The sequence below is a fragment of the Sprattus sprattus genome, assembly GCF_963457725.1.
Source record: "Sprattus sprattus genome assembly, chromosome: 11".
Lineage (NCBI taxonomy): Eukaryota > Metazoa > Chordata > Actinopteri > Clupeiformes > Clupeidae > Sprattus > Sprattus sprattus.
The window spans coordinates 23,954,705-23,972,143 of NC_137909.1; the positions used below are offsets into that span (position 1 = coordinate 23,954,705).

At 43.2% G+C, this 17,439-nt stretch overlaps 1 protein-coding gene across 1 annotated transcript; it reads right to left on the reverse strand.

Moving 5' to 3' along the window:
- Positions 1 to 1,330: 1,330 nt before the first annotated feature.
- Positions 1,331 to 13,061, reverse strand: ubap1 (ubiquitin associated protein 1). Its single transcript, XM_080847942.1, has 7 exons — positions 12,926 to 13,061; positions 10,037 to 10,085; positions 8,481 to 8,605; positions 7,386 to 8,231; positions 6,886 to 7,068; positions 5,561 to 5,662; positions 1,331 to 4,387 (listed from the first exon to the last, which is right to left on the reverse strand). Exons 2-7 carry the CDS (start codon positions 10,074 to 10,076, stop codon positions 4,244 to 4,246), a joined length of 1,440 nt encoding a protein of 479 aa, XP_080704068.1. The 5' UTR covers positions 10,077 to 10,085; positions 12,926 to 13,061; the 3' UTR covers positions 1,331 to 4,243.
- Positions 13,062 to 17,439: the final 4,378 nt, after the last annotated feature.

The window sequence follows — 17,439 nt, forward strand, 5'->3', positions numbered from 1 at the left end:
GTCACCAACGGCAACAACGGAGAGGCCTCGCGCAGCCGCACTGAAGTTAAAAATCAACAAAAACAAGGTCGAAATGTGCATGGTTACGCACATGCGTGCGCGTTCCCTATTATGAGAGCCCACTGACTGACGTCATATGCATCAGTGTGGTTTAAAAAAAACCCATACAAATGTGTCTGTTGGCTAATGTGTCAATGCATCCACTTTGTTGTAGCATCTGACAAGTGATTGTTGTTTGATATGGCTGTAGGCTCATATGCTATGTTCATCCATGACAATTGAGTCAGAGTGTATTAGGGCACAACTGCAGATGTTGAAAGCAGGGCAAGATAACAGCCTGCCATTCTGTCTGAATTCATAAACGTCAATTGGGCATTTCTTCTGAGAAGGGCAAAGAACAAAGTCTAAAACCCTCCGCAGTGGTTCTAATTAGGTCAAGGCTACTTTAAGCAAAAATAACTATCGATAGGTCTACTTGTTTAAGAATAGGTCAGCTTTAGACCAAGGTCTGTGGATGCGGAACCAACTTATACACCACTGACATAACTCAAGTCCTATTGTTTCATCCAAACTCCATTCTAACTGTGTGAGATATTATATGAAAGTGATACAGATAATATGAACAATATTCAAAAATGTGTAAGTGGGCAGCACAACAAAATGTATCCGATTAAGTTTAACAAAGCATGACATGGATAAGAGCTGGGTGTGATTGTTCAGAAACAGACAGCATTTTCTTTACCCTGACCCTACTCTTTAAGTTGATAAACAGTAAATGAGTGTTTTCCTCTGAGATGTTTTGCCACCAGGGCAAAAGCCTTTTTCTTTTTTGCTGAGCTGTTCTCACTCTGCTCGAAGGTTCACTAGCTGATGGAACAAAGCTGCTTTTGTTTCCACTTTCTCTCTCCTCTCTTCCTGCTATAATATGGTGGTCTGACATCCAAACCCATCTCTGGTATTTGATTTTATGACAATGATCCCCTTTTTCATACAACAAACACAGATGTTTTTTGTTGCTACTAATAATAATAATAATTCATGCATCACATTTATATAGCGCTTTTGACAGTTCTCAAAGACACTTGCAATGCAATGTTATATTAATGTTGTACCGCAGTATACATGCAATTAGTATATGATCCCTCTCTACATCGCAGTCTTTCAATCATGACAATAACAACATGAAAACTGGAGGAACACCGTGTGAAAAGTAATATAGCTTTAATCAGGGTGAACAAGTCCAATGAACTGAACTGAACATTTGAATCACATTTCAGGATCCCACCCACCCACCCACCCCAAACCCACCCAATCATTATTAAGACAAATCTGATATAACACACCCACTCATTCCAGTGACCAATAACCATACACTGCTGTGTTAAACACATATATTCACTCACTCACTCAACTCACTCACTCGCTCACTCACTCACTAGTGTACATATGACACAAGAGTCCTTGCTTCAGACTGAAGATATTGAGTAGGTTATACATATAAAAAGAGGCCAGCATTGCTCTCCCACAAAGCCTTGCAACCCCACCAGACAAGCTACGGTCTACGGTTAGTTTCCCCAGTAGCTTCTGCTAAGGACAGTAACACCGGCATTAGATGAGTAAGCATCCTGTTCACCATGTCCCCTACTGCCTTAAGTCAGCATTTTATTACAAAAAAAGACCAGGGTACAGCGGTTACAAAAAAAAAAAAAAGAGACAGAAAAAAAAAACATTTAAATAGTCAAAAGTACTGATCTGCTGGAGGAGTTCAATTTGTTACACCAGTCCAGAGGCATTATGGGAGATGGGAATTTTGAGCCAGGGACCACAGGGAACAGAAAATGCAGAGTTGTGGAAAATGGTCAGACATCAAACACACAAAAACAGGTGAGCTAACACATCTCGATGAGCAATATATTACTATCTTTTTAAAACAGACAAATTTGCACGGCTGAGAAGTCGTCTTTGTTCTTTTCTGGGGTTGAGGGAAGAAATGGTGATTCAGGGTACTGAATAATAATCCACAATGAAAGCTGTCAAAGCTTGTGTGCATATAACAACAGAGCTCAAAGATCACATCACATCACACTATGGCACTTTCTGTCTCATTCTGTCACCTCTACACTGCAGAGCTGTCAGCCACTCCACTGTAAAGCACACAAGAGATGTCCAAAGTTTTATGGCTATTTATTATTTTATGGTAGGAACAGTTTTAGAAATATCTATTGCAAGATCTGGTTTGGTCCAATTTCTATGTTTTCAATGGAAAAGTACATTACTTTTAAGCTTTTTCAGCTATGCAGTCTCTTAAACAGCATAAAAAAGAAGAAGGTATTTAGTTGACGGGGGCAAGCAAACCAGATTATGTCTTATTTAGGTAATTCTGCTGTTTCAGTACATTATTCTTATTAGTGCGAATGAAAAACAGAGATCAAACATAACCCCATGTTTTCAGTACATACTGTGGGTCAAAGAGAGTCGTAAACAGAGCTGGGTGGCTCTCTAATCTGCTGTACCAGCTATGTGTAGAGCAGGACTGAGTGTGCACCCTATCAGCATCTGACGTTTAAGGCTTGGTAACATCTGTAGCCAATCACAAGCTAGGGCCGTGGGTGTGGTGGAGAGCAGTCTGGTATGCTTTTGAGGTGGAGCAAGGAAGACAGGCGTGGTTTTTCAGGTGTGGTACTTCATTCAAAATGGCGATTAAATAAAATGCACTTCAACATCTCAAGCAATTTTTCTCAAACCAGAGTATGCGTTTAGGAGGTGGGTGGGTCACGAAGAACAGAACAAAAAGCATCTGTGATTTGGTCTATCAAGTTTTCTAAACACCATGTCAACCACAGATAAATGGTAAAAGTACAGAAGCAAATGGCAGCATTAGATCACGCCCTCCAGTACGGTTGGGCTTTCCCATCAGGAAGTTTGTAACTGAACTTCACACTGCAAATTCAACTGATTTTAGATTTTGGCAGCTATTCTGCTTCACTGACAAACACCATTGTAAGATACTGGCCAGAGGACCAATGAGAATGCTTTAGAACCAATGAGACAATATTGATAAAATAAAACAAACCAAAATCCATACCCCGTGGCTTCTTTCTGATCATGCCTTATTCTTTATTAAAGTGTCAGTGTATTTCTTGTTTTTACATACTTTTAAATAGACACATATTCCTTAAGTGACTTAATGTGTGTGTTTATTTGTCTGTGCTGAATTGACAAAGGGCATCTAAATGACTGGGTGTGCCGAAACTGGTTCAGCTCATGTTCTATGGAACTTCCGCCAAACCCGCAGTTCCTCTGGTTCTGCAATTTAATCCAGTTCAAAAGCCCTCAAAGGGCACTCGTAGAACGTTATATCTACCGTCTCACATCAGTCTTGTGTCTTCCTACGAACAAAGGGCAAAAGGGGAAGATGACTCCTCCAAAGAACCGCTAAAATAAGTTATTTTTATGTTTTGTGAAAAAACATGAACAAGTGAAAACAAAGCAACAACCAAAGAAAAGAAAAAAAAACACAACTAAACTTGGAGCTCTGAAAGATGAACCGGCCGCCAGTTGCAGAAAACAGAAAGGACACTTTTTTTTAAGTTCTTTGTGTTTTCACAAGAGTGTGTAAATAGGTATGTGTGTGTGTGTGTGTGTGTGTGTGTGTGTGTGTGTGTGTGTGTGTTTGTTCCAGTCTGGGTAGCAGAATGCCGTCAAACCAGCAGCAGCAGCAGTAGCAGAGGATGGCAGCATTGTTAGCTGAGAGGATCCACAATAGAGTCTCTATCTCCAGCGAAGGCGCTCTCCCCCCTCCTTCCAAATACTACAACAGCGCCACATAGTGTCCAGAGAGGCACCTGCCTTTCCCACTGGATCGCGGCAGACAGACAAGAGACAGACGAGGCAGATGCTCTCCCTCCCTCCCTCCCTCCTTCCTTCCTTTCCACTCCACGGAGATCCAGCAGGCGAGCAAGAGGTCCAAAGACAGGGTCACCCTCACAGCCGCGCTCCATTTTGTTTCAGCGCCAGGGAGGGTCACAGGGTAATTTGTTTGGACACATTTTTGTCTTCTCTCCAACAACACAACTAAATATTAAAAGGCTCAACCCACTGCCATGGTCACCCTGCCACCCCTTTCTTTCTCTCTCACCCCCACCCAACCCTCTCTCTCTCTCTCTTTCTCGCTCTCTCTCTCTGGGTGGCAGCCTTGGAACATGGCGAAACTGGGCATGCTGGGGAAAAGGTGGGGTGGGGCTCAGCTGGCTGTAGCAGCGCGGGCCATCAGGTCCTCTAGGGCCTTGTCCTGGTCGTTGTTGTGCACCAGCAGCACCTCCTTAATGGCGCCCCGCTCAAAGCCCATCTCCCCGAACCGAGACATGAGCTGGAGGAACTCCAGCGCCTGGGCAGCGAGAAGAAGGAGATGAGAGAGGGAAAGAGTAGACAGACAAGAGGAAGAAAAAAAGGAGGTGAAGCATAGAAAAGAAAGTGAAGGGAGAGCACAAAGAAAATGGTTAGATCAAATTTCCACACACAACAAACTGCCCTGAATGCTCGTATTAGACAGCAGAGTGTTTTCCGTCGGAGTATGGAGGTAGCAGAATTATTTGCAAATGTGTGTGGAGAGACAAATCTGTCCTACTGGAGGCTCCTTCACATCTTCTGTAATAAGGAGCGCTACAGGACGTCATTCCTGCCCACCACAATAGCAAATAATATATCTGTGCCAGGGCAGGACACTTATCCTGAGTGGCAATGCATGATGCACATTTATAACGGAAGAGCTATATCTCAAATTAAATGTTTTGTATTCTATTTATTTTATCTAGAAGTATAGCGCTTTGTATACATTTGTTAATAATATGGTTTTTTTCTACCTCTGTGTCTCAAGTTATTTTCCCTTTGGGGATGAATGGAGTAATCTATCAATTTTTCATTTCTAAACTAGTAAAACAAAATATGTATAAACTATCGGTGTCGAATTTTATTTGTCTGTGCCAAACAGACAAATAAAATGAACAACCTAACTGAAAGTGGACGATGTGTGGTCTGACAATGAAGTGCCTTAACGATTACACACATATACACACACACACACACACACACTCACATGTTTTATGGTTAAAGCAGTTTGCTCAGGCCCTTTGCTAAGAGGGGTGTTTTTCTATTGTGAGCCAGGGCCAATCAAAGAGCAGCCTAGAAGACTATCACAGAAGAGCAGCTCTCTGCCAAGTTAAGAGGGATTTCAGCATAGGGTCACAAGTCTGTGATGTCACAACCCGGCCATTGAAAGATGATGATGTGTTCATTGTGGAAAGAAAGAGTGGTGTTTCAGTGCTCATATTCTTCTACTGTATGTGTGAGAGTGTGTGTGTGTGTGTGTGTGTGTGTGTGTGAACCTTCTCGTGTGTGTGTGTGTGTGTGTGTGTGTGTGTGTGTGTGTGTGTGTGTGTGTGTGTGTGTGTGTGTGTGTGTGTGTGTGTGTGTGTGTGTGAACCTTCTCGTGTGTGTGTGTGTGTGCACCTTCTTGTGTGTGTGTGTGTGTGTGTGCGTGAGTGAGTGTGTGAGTGTGTACCTTCTCCTCTGAACACTGGTACATCTCGAGACACTCTTCAACTGCGCTGGCATCAAAGCCTCGCTCACACAGACGGCTGTGGACGAACAAGTAATCCAGCACCTGATGAACAAACAAAACAAAACTGATGTTGAAAAAGTTGACGGCTGACCAAATACAGTTAATATATCCTACTTTTTGAAATACAGCACATGGTAACATACAAATTAAGATCGATAAATTACATGTGGTATTTATATTCCAACCAACAGCCAATAATGAACTAAAATATGAATACAAGATTAAAACATCCAATCATCCAACCTTGCACTATGTTCATGTAATATCTTAACTAGCTAGGTTTGAAGGACCGGGGCTACTGTTGTTCTAGATGCTTGCAATAAGTACCAAAGGACACTTCTGATACCGCCTGGATAAGTAAGACCTGAACACAACTAGCTGCCACTATCTGCATTTATCTTTATTAGCTCTGGAATATTGGTTACTTCACATTTCACAAACTATGGGTATGTGTAAGGCTAAAAGGGAAAACTAAGGGAAAACAGTTGGTCAATGCAATTAAGTATCTAGGCCTACATCCTTATATTGTCTGACAGATATCAGAAAATAAAGATAACAGAATTTGCAGGCGGATACAGATGAACAAAGCCACTGATTTTCACACATGGTTGCTGTAAAAATTTCCATTTTTTGCGTCACAACTCTTCAGATCATTAAGCCCCTGTGCTACGGTGCAAAGTACAGTTACAAGATAGTTACCTAACAAAACAGGGGACGCTACCAAGCTTACATAATACTTCTTTTCCCAGACATGGGTACATGTTACTGGAAGTATGGAGGATACCAAAGTTTGTGGAACATTTGAGTTTCACATGTTTGTTATCCCGGGAGAAATCTGTGTAATCCCTGCGATAGTTGCTGGTTGCTCCTCAAATGGGAATTTTTTGCTTTCCTTTCAAAGAATTTATATGAAAAATCATCCACTGTACCTTCAGCATCCATTTCAACTGTTATTCTAGGGTTGGGAAGTATATTTTAAAAGAAGCCTGACAAACATTTGAAACCAATATAAAAGGACAGTTGGACACAGGCAAAGGAAAACAGGAAAATAATTAATGTCGGCACTCTGTGTGCAGACATTGATCGTTTCTCCAGGCAAGAATCACATCAAGCTAAATGTGCTATTAGATGCCTGTGGAGTCCAAATATCTGAACTTACTCATCCAAGCACCCACCAACATGAAACGGCCAGTCACTTCTTTGTGCCTACCATCAGCAAACATTATACCAGGCAAACCGAATTCTGCCAAAGCGATGGTGCCCACCTGCTCAACGTTCTGTCCCTGTCTCTGCATGGCTTTCAGGACCCCCTCGTACGAGTACCCCATGTTCACGATGGTCTCCACACACTGGCGCTGTTCAGGGGACAGGCTCAGCAGGGCACCGCCACACGGCAACGAACCTGGGGCTGGGCGGGACACAGGGGCAGACTGGGGCAGAGAGGGGGACTGGGAGGGGAAAAAGAGGGGCATAAATGTGAGGGGTGTTCTCTCAAAGTGCTCCTGAATTAGGGTAAACTTTACATTTTCATGTCGTGTTGTTATTTTTGTGTTGGTGCCTTTAATACTTTGTTTATGTGTCTGGAATGAGCTGGAGAAGAATTGAAGTCATGTAAATGTAAATGAGTAAAAGAAGCATATTTTGAGAATTACGGGACAATTTTTGTCGAGGGTTGGAAGATTTCACAAGATCACATTTTTCAAGATCCTACAACTAATCCAACACAAAAACAATTGTGTGACCTTAAGTTCTCACAAACACACACCTGTGTGCCGTTGTTGTGCGTGTGTGTGACTGGCTCCTGCGGGAGGACATTGTGAGAGCGGGATGATGGGACAGTCCTCTGCAGGGCGGGGGGATTGCCGTTGGGCATGCCAGGGCGGTGGGGGCCGAGCGTGTAGCCACTGTGGAAGGGGCCAGTGTCTGTGGGGGAGTCGCTCGGGTCAGAGAGCTTGGGGAAGGTGAGCGAGCGGATGTTGCAAGGCCGGTCAGCGTCCATGCGGCCCACCCCGATGCCACCCCCAACCCGCTCCAGGTCCAGGAGAGCCACCAAGCCGTTGGGCTTGTGAAAGAGGCCCGCTTTGGACTGCAGGGGGGGCGTGCAGCTGCGGCCTGGGTCAACAGTGGGGACTGAGGTAGGGGCTTGGGCTGGGGCTGGGGCGGGAGGAGGGGGCTCGGACTGAGGCTGGTTCTGCAGGATACTCCTCAGCTCCTCTCTGTCATCCAGCGTCTTGAGCTCCAGCTTGTCGAAGGGGTCTTCCTCGCGCTCAAAGTCGGCCAGGTTGAGGCCGTGGGCGGGGGGGCTGTGGGGCTGGCTGGAGGCGTTGGCGGCGCCCATGCTGGATGCCGGCAGCGGGGTGAGGATGTCATTGTGCCTCAGCCCCGCAAGAACGGGGTTCAGCGCCGGAGGAGGTGGCTCGTGCTCCTCGGAGGGGCGGGCTCGCTTGCCGCCAGCCAATGCGGTGTCGGAGTCCTGCGCGGAAGCGACCTGGGCCTCCTGCTCTGATTGGGCGTGGGCTGCCACCGCCTCGGCTGCCTCCGCCTCCGCAGCGCGGGCACGGGCAAGCTCCTCCCCCCAGCGTACAGTCCGCCTCTCCAGAGTGAAGTCATACTAATGAGGGGAGACAGAGACACTGGTATAGACAGCATTTCACTACAAGCACTCAACCTCTCCAGAGACAGAGAGACCACAATGGATTCACCGCACGAACTTATGCTTGACATTCGACAATTCTGTTAAGCTGTACAGCACATTAGGATGTCAAAAAACAGACAAAGACAGTCTGTAAAGGGCACACAGACACAGAGGTACAAAGTTGAGAGGACAAGGACACAGTGAGAGAGGGAGGGCTGCCTCTACCTGCATGTCCGACAGTACACTGCTGCAGTCAGGCAGACAGAATCCGATGGGTAGGCCCACTTTGGCTGGACAGCGGAACTTGTCATTGAGCCTGAATGGAACATCATCAAGGTAGCTGATGGGTCCTAGGGAATCAGGAGAAGATACTCAATTTAATACTAATTAGTGATATATGTCTGCAGCAAGCTCTCTCATGCACTAGGCCTTGCTGTTAGGGATACTGTGTAATAAATCATAATGACGCGTGATAATGATGTTATAAGAAACAAACACAGATCACCTGAAATCCTAACTCTGCTGGGGGCTTGTGACCAAAATAATTAACTCAAATGACTATGCTTTTCTAGCTCTGTGCAGTATCATTTCAAAACAAAGACCTTGTTTTTCCAACACAAAATTCACAATGCACAAAACTACTTCCCTCATATCCCATGTGAGCCTCTGGTAGGTCCCTTCTACCTACGTGCCTGATCACATGTCTTGTGTGATTGGAAACAGTCTGCCAATCACACCCTGCTAACAATCTTCTGATGAGACGGGAAGTCAGATCTGCACTTCCTCCTTCTGTGATACTGAATATCACACTTCTGTTTTTAGCCTAAACGCTGTTACATACACACGGGAAATTACAATCTTTGCGAGGCTGCAGAGGGATCAGCCCTTTAGTATTTAACCCAGGTATGCAACACTGCACCACAACTGGGACACAACAAGCGTCTGAATGACTTTCATATCGGCATTCTCCAACCACTTTCTTTTAAATCAGACACTACTGTTTTACCTCTTCTTTTCCCCTTACCTTTCTGGCTTTTAAATAACTATGCTTACGCCTCGCCCATATTACAATGGAATGCCGTGAAATGCTGAGTATTCTACGATAAGGTGATTCTTGCATACAAACAACAAGCACCCGAAACTTGGCAGAGTAGTCTGTAGACGGACACTCTGCTTCATGAGGAGGATTCTGGCTAAAGGACTGTGGTTGGGGATTTAATAGAGTGGTGTTGTTCAACTCTCCTTCAACAATTGACAGCAAGACTAAAGGCATGCAGGGTCAGAAATCTTTCACCAAGAGCACACACAACTGTGGATGTTAATTCTAAAGCTGAGACAAAGTATCTGGTTCCTGTTAGGTGCCTTGATAAGGTTAACTTAAAAGAAAATACAAAGGGTATGAGGAAACACTGACATTGTCATCAACAACGCTTTACAGTGACTTGTTCTTTTGTTAATATAATGTTAATGTCTAATGTTAATATGACCATGACTTTTTGCTTCTACAAAGGAGTTATTGAATCTGTTATAATGGTTTGTAATGTGGCAAGGTTTGGGATTCTACGTGTTAAACGAAAGGAAAGAGGAAATTCACTGAAGAGAACTGAAGTTCGGGCTAATCAACATTCCTCTGTAACATAAACAAAAGAAATATAATGCAGCATCTGTTTTCCATTGCCAACTAATCTGTAGTGTCTGGAGCTGTACTACTAGAGACAGTCAGGTCAATCTTATTTGTGAGGTTTCCATCACACTATGGTGAGACATTCAGCTATACTCACCGCTGTTGTAGGTATCTTGTCCAGACTTCCTCGCAGCCATTTAGAGAATCTGAAATTAAAATGAGTGTCTATTACATTCAACACCACACTTAGGAGTGTACTGATATGTTCACAACATATGAAAAGCAACTGGTGTGTCATTTGTTTCCCCATAAGCATTTTTGTAGCAGTCTACGCTAACCTGACGCCAGACCACAGTCCTCTGTCTGATGGGTGTTAGTTAAGCTGGGGACACCGAGAACACTTTGTCATCATGATTTTTGCTGCATAACTCAATGTCACTTGTTCCCAGCGTTTTAACCTAAGTGACAACCACACCCTGTCAATTGGTGGGTGTTTGTCACATGCACGCGGCATACCACAGGGAGGCTATCAAAACAAAACGAAACCAAAATCACAACTGTCTCCATCTTCAGCCACTGGAACATGCAGCACCAGTGTGAGGTAAGAATTAGTGTTCAACTGATCGTGGTGACCCCTGTCATGAAGGACTATAATGCAAACTCTGTCGGATTCAAAGAAAGGCCTGCCTTCTAAATGACACAAGGGATGAGTAACGTGCAATGAGAAATGGGTGTCCTGCAGCACTCCACTCCAGGGTAATTTTTGGCAGGGAAATCAGATGAAAATCTCCCTGAAACTACCTTGCTGACTGACGGTTCCTTGTTTTGCATGAAACCACATCAGGGCCAGTCATCCAAACAAAAAGGGTGTGTTTTTTCATCATTGTTCAATACTGATGTGAACCAAAATTCTGGTGGAGGGAAGATATGCCTATACAAGTTTGGAGACGTCAAAGCATTTTAGAAAACTGGCCTTCTGCATTCAAGTTTGCTATAAGAAAAAGTAAAGGATATGAGTACTGCACACAGAAGCACAGTCACCCATCCTCACCCACTTGGCCACTGTCATCTGAAGCTTATCAGCAAAAACAGCCAGTCCCTACGGCAGTGGTTCCCAAAGTGTGGGGCAGGCCCCCAGGGGGGTCCCCCAGTTACAGCAAAGGGGGTGCAGGCTGAGGGTGGAAAAACTGATAGATAACATAAAAAACAACCAACTACAGGTCCAATTCTTTACAGCAGTGCTCTAACACAACACTAGCCTGTAACTAACCTTTTTGGTGATCAGTTTGTAGTCTACTTTGTACTTAGAAATATGGTCAGGGCTTACTGTTTAGCTTATATGTTAGAATATGTTAGCCTAGTTATTAATGAAATGGACCTGCACCCAACATGAACAATGTATGGATTGATCACTCAGTTAAAAGCTAAACATGTTTAAATGTTTAAAGGCTCTGATCAAATAAAAAGAAAAAAAATTGTCATTGATAAAATATTTAAATGTGATTTATTGATGCAATTAAATTGACAATTGCTCAAACGTACAAACAATGTTTCAGAAGAGCTATATACCAGATGGTTTACTTAAAGGGAATTTGAAGATAATATGTGAGTGTCAATCTTTGCACCGTGGTGGGGGAGGTACCACTCTCCATACCAACTTATCGAGAAAAAAACATATAGGTCTTTTCCAGAACTACTCTATACCTTGACTGTTAAAGAGACATGGGAGATATAGTCGCGTATTAGTCTGTATAGCCCATAACTAATTAAATGAGACGCTGCAGACCAGGCCTGGAATTTGGTAAACTAAGTGAATTTTGTTTAAAATGAGGGCCTAGATTTTCACACTGAAGCGGTTATGCAATGTAAGAAGTATGTGGTGCACACTGGACACATTACCGTTACCCTTGAGAAGCAAGAGTGTATACGAGGCATGAGTAATGACATGGTCCATGGAAAAAAGAGATATCCGTAGACAGTCACACTAATCTTATCACAAACTAACACACTTTTGATATTGCATGACTCCGGATAATTCAACCAATAGGACACGGCCCACAAGATGAGTGCCTAGATAACTAGTAACATTACTGTTAACATCAACGTTATTATATATACTTTGTGAGACATCCAGACACAGAGCAAGTTGGCTTTTAAATGATTGTATCACATAACGTTAACGTCACTTGTCTGTCATACGTCAAAGCTGCCACTAATTTACAATGTACAGTTAGCTAGCTAGAGTAACTGGTAAATTAGTTGGGCAAACACAGGACGAACTTAAACAAAACATGCTACATAACAACGAAGTGATTACGTTAACGGAACATTTTTCTTCCGAGTTATAAAAGTACGAGAACATGCTTAAAAACAACAACACACAATCAACACAAAACAGCGATGGTAAAAAGCTCAACAGAGAAACGTACAGAAAAATACAATGCTAGCAGGCTCTCTGACTCGGTTAACGTTACCATCCCAACTTACCTAGCTAATTGAGTGTTAACATCAGGTTTAATCGGTAGATGATTGTGAATGACACTGATCTAAACCAAACATTTAAATGAAAGCTAAAAGTTAGACTGTGACTCATCTTGCTGATCCTTATTGCCTCTAGCTACCTCTACATTAGCTCGCTAGCTTATGTGGAATGTTGACTAGGCATCCTAGCTAACGTTTGACAACGGGCGGAGAGCTAGCTGGCTTGCTAACTAAGCAAGAGATTAATGTCAACACGACACACCAGGCAGACTATCTGGCTCAACGATGAATGTTGTTTACTGTGTTTTGGGCTTTAAAATTGTCACACGCTGTTTTTCTATAACGCCGTTAAAAATGGGGATACAGACACATGCAACAGGGAAACACGTCTGACTAAACAAGCTAGCTAGGATAGCTATAATGTTACAATAACCGACAAGCTAACAAGCTAGTACGATACACTGTCTGAAGTCCAGCATCTCTCGGCCTTGATGGCTCGCTCGTTTCCCTCGCCACCGCCCCTCTATGCTGTCATTCATGTTACTTCTTACAGGAGCTGTCTTACCGATATCTGCTCCGTCTTGCTATTCCCAATTGACTTGTCACTCCTCTTGAAGAAGACACCTCCTTTTCGAGTTTGATCAGTAAGCAGTTTTATTGAGAACAAAATCTATTTCCTGCTTCATCAGGGCACGCCATCTTGATTTGCCCATTTACCCCTCCCCTGGTTCCTGTATGACGACACATTTCCAATGACTGAAAACAGTTTTGACCAACCCAGCAAGAGACTCACGTCAACGTCAACAACACTGAGGTCTGACCAAGGGCCCCACAGGCCCCTGCACATGGGAACTGCACGAGCTGTTCTGTATCTATTTAGAAAGCTAAATGCCACGCCACTAGACAGACGACCTTATGGGTGAGATCAAAATCAGCTACAAGCTGAAACACATATTTGACTGTCAAATTAGTTTTATACTAGTGTTAAATGGTGAGGACTAGTGCATTGTGAGAGTAGGCAAGGAATGATGCAGCTATGATAAGAAGATGAGTTGATAACATAACATAAAATCTCTTAAATAATGCATTCATACATGTGCATCCTTCACAAAAGTAATGAACCGCCTAGTTCACCTTCAAATGGCAGACGGGAGATTTGGGAAAGAGGTTATGGTGCAATTTAAGATTCTGTAAGCTCTTTTAGATCTGCATTAAACTGTTCTTTACTTTTATCCAAGGCTATGTACAACTCAGAACTAAAATCCTACACGTACACATTAGTTTGACAAGCTGTCACTACTTTGAGTATCAGCAGTGGCACAAGATGTATTTGATTAAATTGCTTTTTTTAAATCTGGAGGTTTGCCAGCTACAAACAACTGAAGCAAAAATGTGGAGAATCTGCTAAGCATAGCAGTATGACAACAACTTCATTACCAACTGTACACAGACTCAACGTGTTTCCCAGTGGAACAAACGCTTTACTAATGTAATAACTACTACAAACGTAAAAAATCCTCTGTAGCAACAAACAAATGGCAATTCAGTTAATTTCTAATTTTGTTATTAAGCCTTTAACAGTAAGTTATGTTAATCAAAACCTACAAAATGTTGGGATGAAAACAAGCCAAAATGGCGCTGGTTAAATATTGGACAAAACACATGTTTAGTAACCCTAACCCAGCAAAATGGGTTGCTAGGACCAACCCAATGCTGGGTCAACCTAGACCATCTGAATGGGTTACCATGGCTATTTTAGCCGGACTGCTTGGATTCTCCTGTACAAACCATTCCCAGACCCGACGCAACCGTTCATCCTAAAACGGATGCCAGTGGCATGGCATGTGCACTGCTGTCCCAGGAGGAGGAGCATGGTGAACAGGTGATTGTCTACCTCAGCTGCTCACTCAACCAACCAGACCGAAACAACTGCTGGCTGTTATACTTAGAATGTGCCACTTCAGAGCCTACCAATATGGAAGACGGTTCCTGCTGCACACTGATCATGCGTCTCTGACCCTGCTCAACTTCAAAGAGCCGGGGGGCAACTGGCCTGGTGGCTCGACTCCGCAAGACTACGGTTCAAGATTTACCATCGAGCTTGTGCCTTCACACCAATGCAGATGCTCTGTTCCTAGGGCCATGTGATGAACAGCAGTGCCAGCATTGCTGGCGCCGTGACGCTCGAGACGCAGCGACTTCAATGGCAGCTCATGTGTCAGCCGCCTCCCTAAGTGATAACTGCAGCAGCCCCCAGCCTTCAGCAGTGAGTGGCAGAGGGCAACTCTAGCTAGACCAGAGCCAGGTGCTTGCCTGGGTGGGGACAAACCAGTGACCAGACTGGACCACCGTCTCAGCAATACATCCAGTCTCTACTTACAGGGCGAGTTTAACCATGCAGGGTGGGCTCCTGTATTGCCGCTGGCAGGCTCCTTGGGACCATCGCAACATCCTGCAGCTTATGGTTGTGCCTCGCCGCCCACACTCCTTCAGCTGGTCCATGATTTGGTGGGGCCAGGCCACTTCCGAATCGCAAACAGACTTCATCGACTCTGGCCCTGCTTCACCTGGCAAAGTTGTTGACAGGACATGAAGCTATACGTCCACCCATGGACGGATTATGAAACCATGGGACGCTGGGCCTGGACTTGTAAAAGTCCCCACCATTCGCGCTCGGAAAAGATTACTTAAATGTAATGACTTTTTTTTTTCAACAGCACAATAACTAAATTCACCTGTACCTCAACAGGATTTACACTGTACACATTCTAGAAACACAGCGCAGGTACATTTAATTAAAGCCAACAGCAAATTAACAAAATACACCTCTTCCAGCCACAAACAAGAGATACATAACAGCAACTTAACGCAGAGGCTCTGGCTTAGGGGCCCCCTGAGCTCATGGGCGCCTGGGCCTTGTAGGCCCGTTTGGAAATTGGTCATTTGTGTCCACCAGTGTGACCCTAACATGGCCAAAAAGGGCAACCCACTGGACACTCCTACATCCACCAATATGTGTAATGCCTTGGCGTAGTTTACCCTCGTGTTTTAGCGTCTTTGTCTACCCTTCCCCTGTGTGTTTTGTATGTGTATCAGATCCTTGCCATCCCATATTGTATCAGTTCTGGATGCTGTATGTGGTTAAGAAAAAACAAGTCAAGCTTTCGAAGTGCTCCATCATTACACAACTTTAGTGTATAAATTGGGTTGGTTAAAGAAGGTTAACTTTGGGAAAATGTTTGGCTTATAAAGACAAGGTATTGTTTCAAAAATGAACAAGCATTTGAAAGTGTCTAACAACAGATAACAGCCAACTTACTTGCCATGCAAACATCAACAACAGCACAGTTTGCACTGATATAAACAAGCTTGCTATGTATTTTGCCAATAAAGGCGGCCAGAAGCTGTTCCTACATTTTTCTCTTAGTTGCATAATGACTTACAACAATCATAGCCTGACCATGCTAGCTGGAAGAACCAGTGTGTTTATCAGTCCTTCACGTGATACATCTGAGGATGTAACATGTTGCTTACAAAAACATTCCTCAAAATGGTGAAAACATGCACGTGCCTTGAAGTTACATCATGTAAACAGCTGGTGGCCTCCACTAGAGAGCACCCTTGTGTAGCGGATATAAAAGTACTCCCTCACGCGTTGTGTCTTTTTGGCTATCCAGCCGTTTATTCTAGTAACAGGCTACTCAAGACTGGGGATAGTCGGTAAGAACGTGCTCCCCAAGTCTACAGAATTGCACCAATAGATGGCGCTCATGTTACATAAAACAAAACCTGTCTTGCTAGCCAAATGAAAAGTTATCTTTAAATGGCAAGTGGAATTATTAACTCCGCTACACTTGCAGCAGAATCATCTAGATTAAAAAGAATATTAGATCAGTTTTCAGTCAATTGTATTGTTGCTACCTTTAATTGTAATTGAATTGCCCCAATTATTATGAATTAAAAGCACAATTCATTATTTGTGTTGTTTGAGTTCAGGTAGGCTAATATTAAATTTGTACTGGTTCCTGCTCCCTCACCTGTTTGATTGGATTGTTCAGGTACTCAACATAATTTTTACAACATAATAAATGTTCTTCATAATGTGAAACAGAATTGATTTATAGGCCTAGTCAAGAGAAATTGCAGCACATTCTCATTATTTCATAAAAAGGATAGTTCATCAAATGTACTTGTTTATATTAGCCATTTACAGTCAAACTAAGTTGATGACCCCCATGTGAACGTGTGTGTTTTACTGGTTAGACCTTGTAATTTGTTAAACTAAAAAAATTGCTCTTTAATAAATGAATCTAGTTCACCTAGCACGACCATGTAAATCATCGTCATCACGTGCAGCAGACTGCTTAAATAAATCAGTTATTTTTGCACACTTTACAGTGACAGCCAACAAAGGCTTTTTCTGGCCACGAGGTCCCTGTCTCTATCTATGTTTTGATAGCACACGCATTGAGCCCTCATAGCACCAGTTGTGTTGCTGCAGATAAGATTACCTTTTGAAAATCTGTATGAGCTATATCAAAGCCGTAGGGCCCCTGTAATGCTAGGCTTTATAATGCTAAAAAAAACCTGACCAGCCCCAAATTCCCCGAGGCCAGTCCACGCCTGTGAGAATCCAAGGAAACATAGACAGAGTATGTGTTTCAACTGTTCATTATTGTTTTTGTTTTTTTTATCTAATCAAGTTATTTATATATTCAGTAATCAGCAGAGTTGAATACAAGGGTTAAGTTGGATACAAGGATGTAATTTGGAATATTATAGATATACGTATAAATCGAAAAAATAAAAAAATAAGACATGTAGGCCTTTAATGTCTTTAATTTAATGCCTGTCCTGGACCATGAAAATGGGAATTCCTGTGACTGTTCCTGAAAACACGAGAACCTCTGCGATATAAGATCATCGTCTGTTTCTCTCTAAAAATCAGGACCATATCCTAATCCATGTCTAATGAAAGTAAATTAAGTTGTGCCCCTATGACCTGATCACATCTCTGTTTTTTTCCAGTTTTATATTTTATGTTTTTTCTTCCTCTTCAATGGGACAAATAGCCTACGT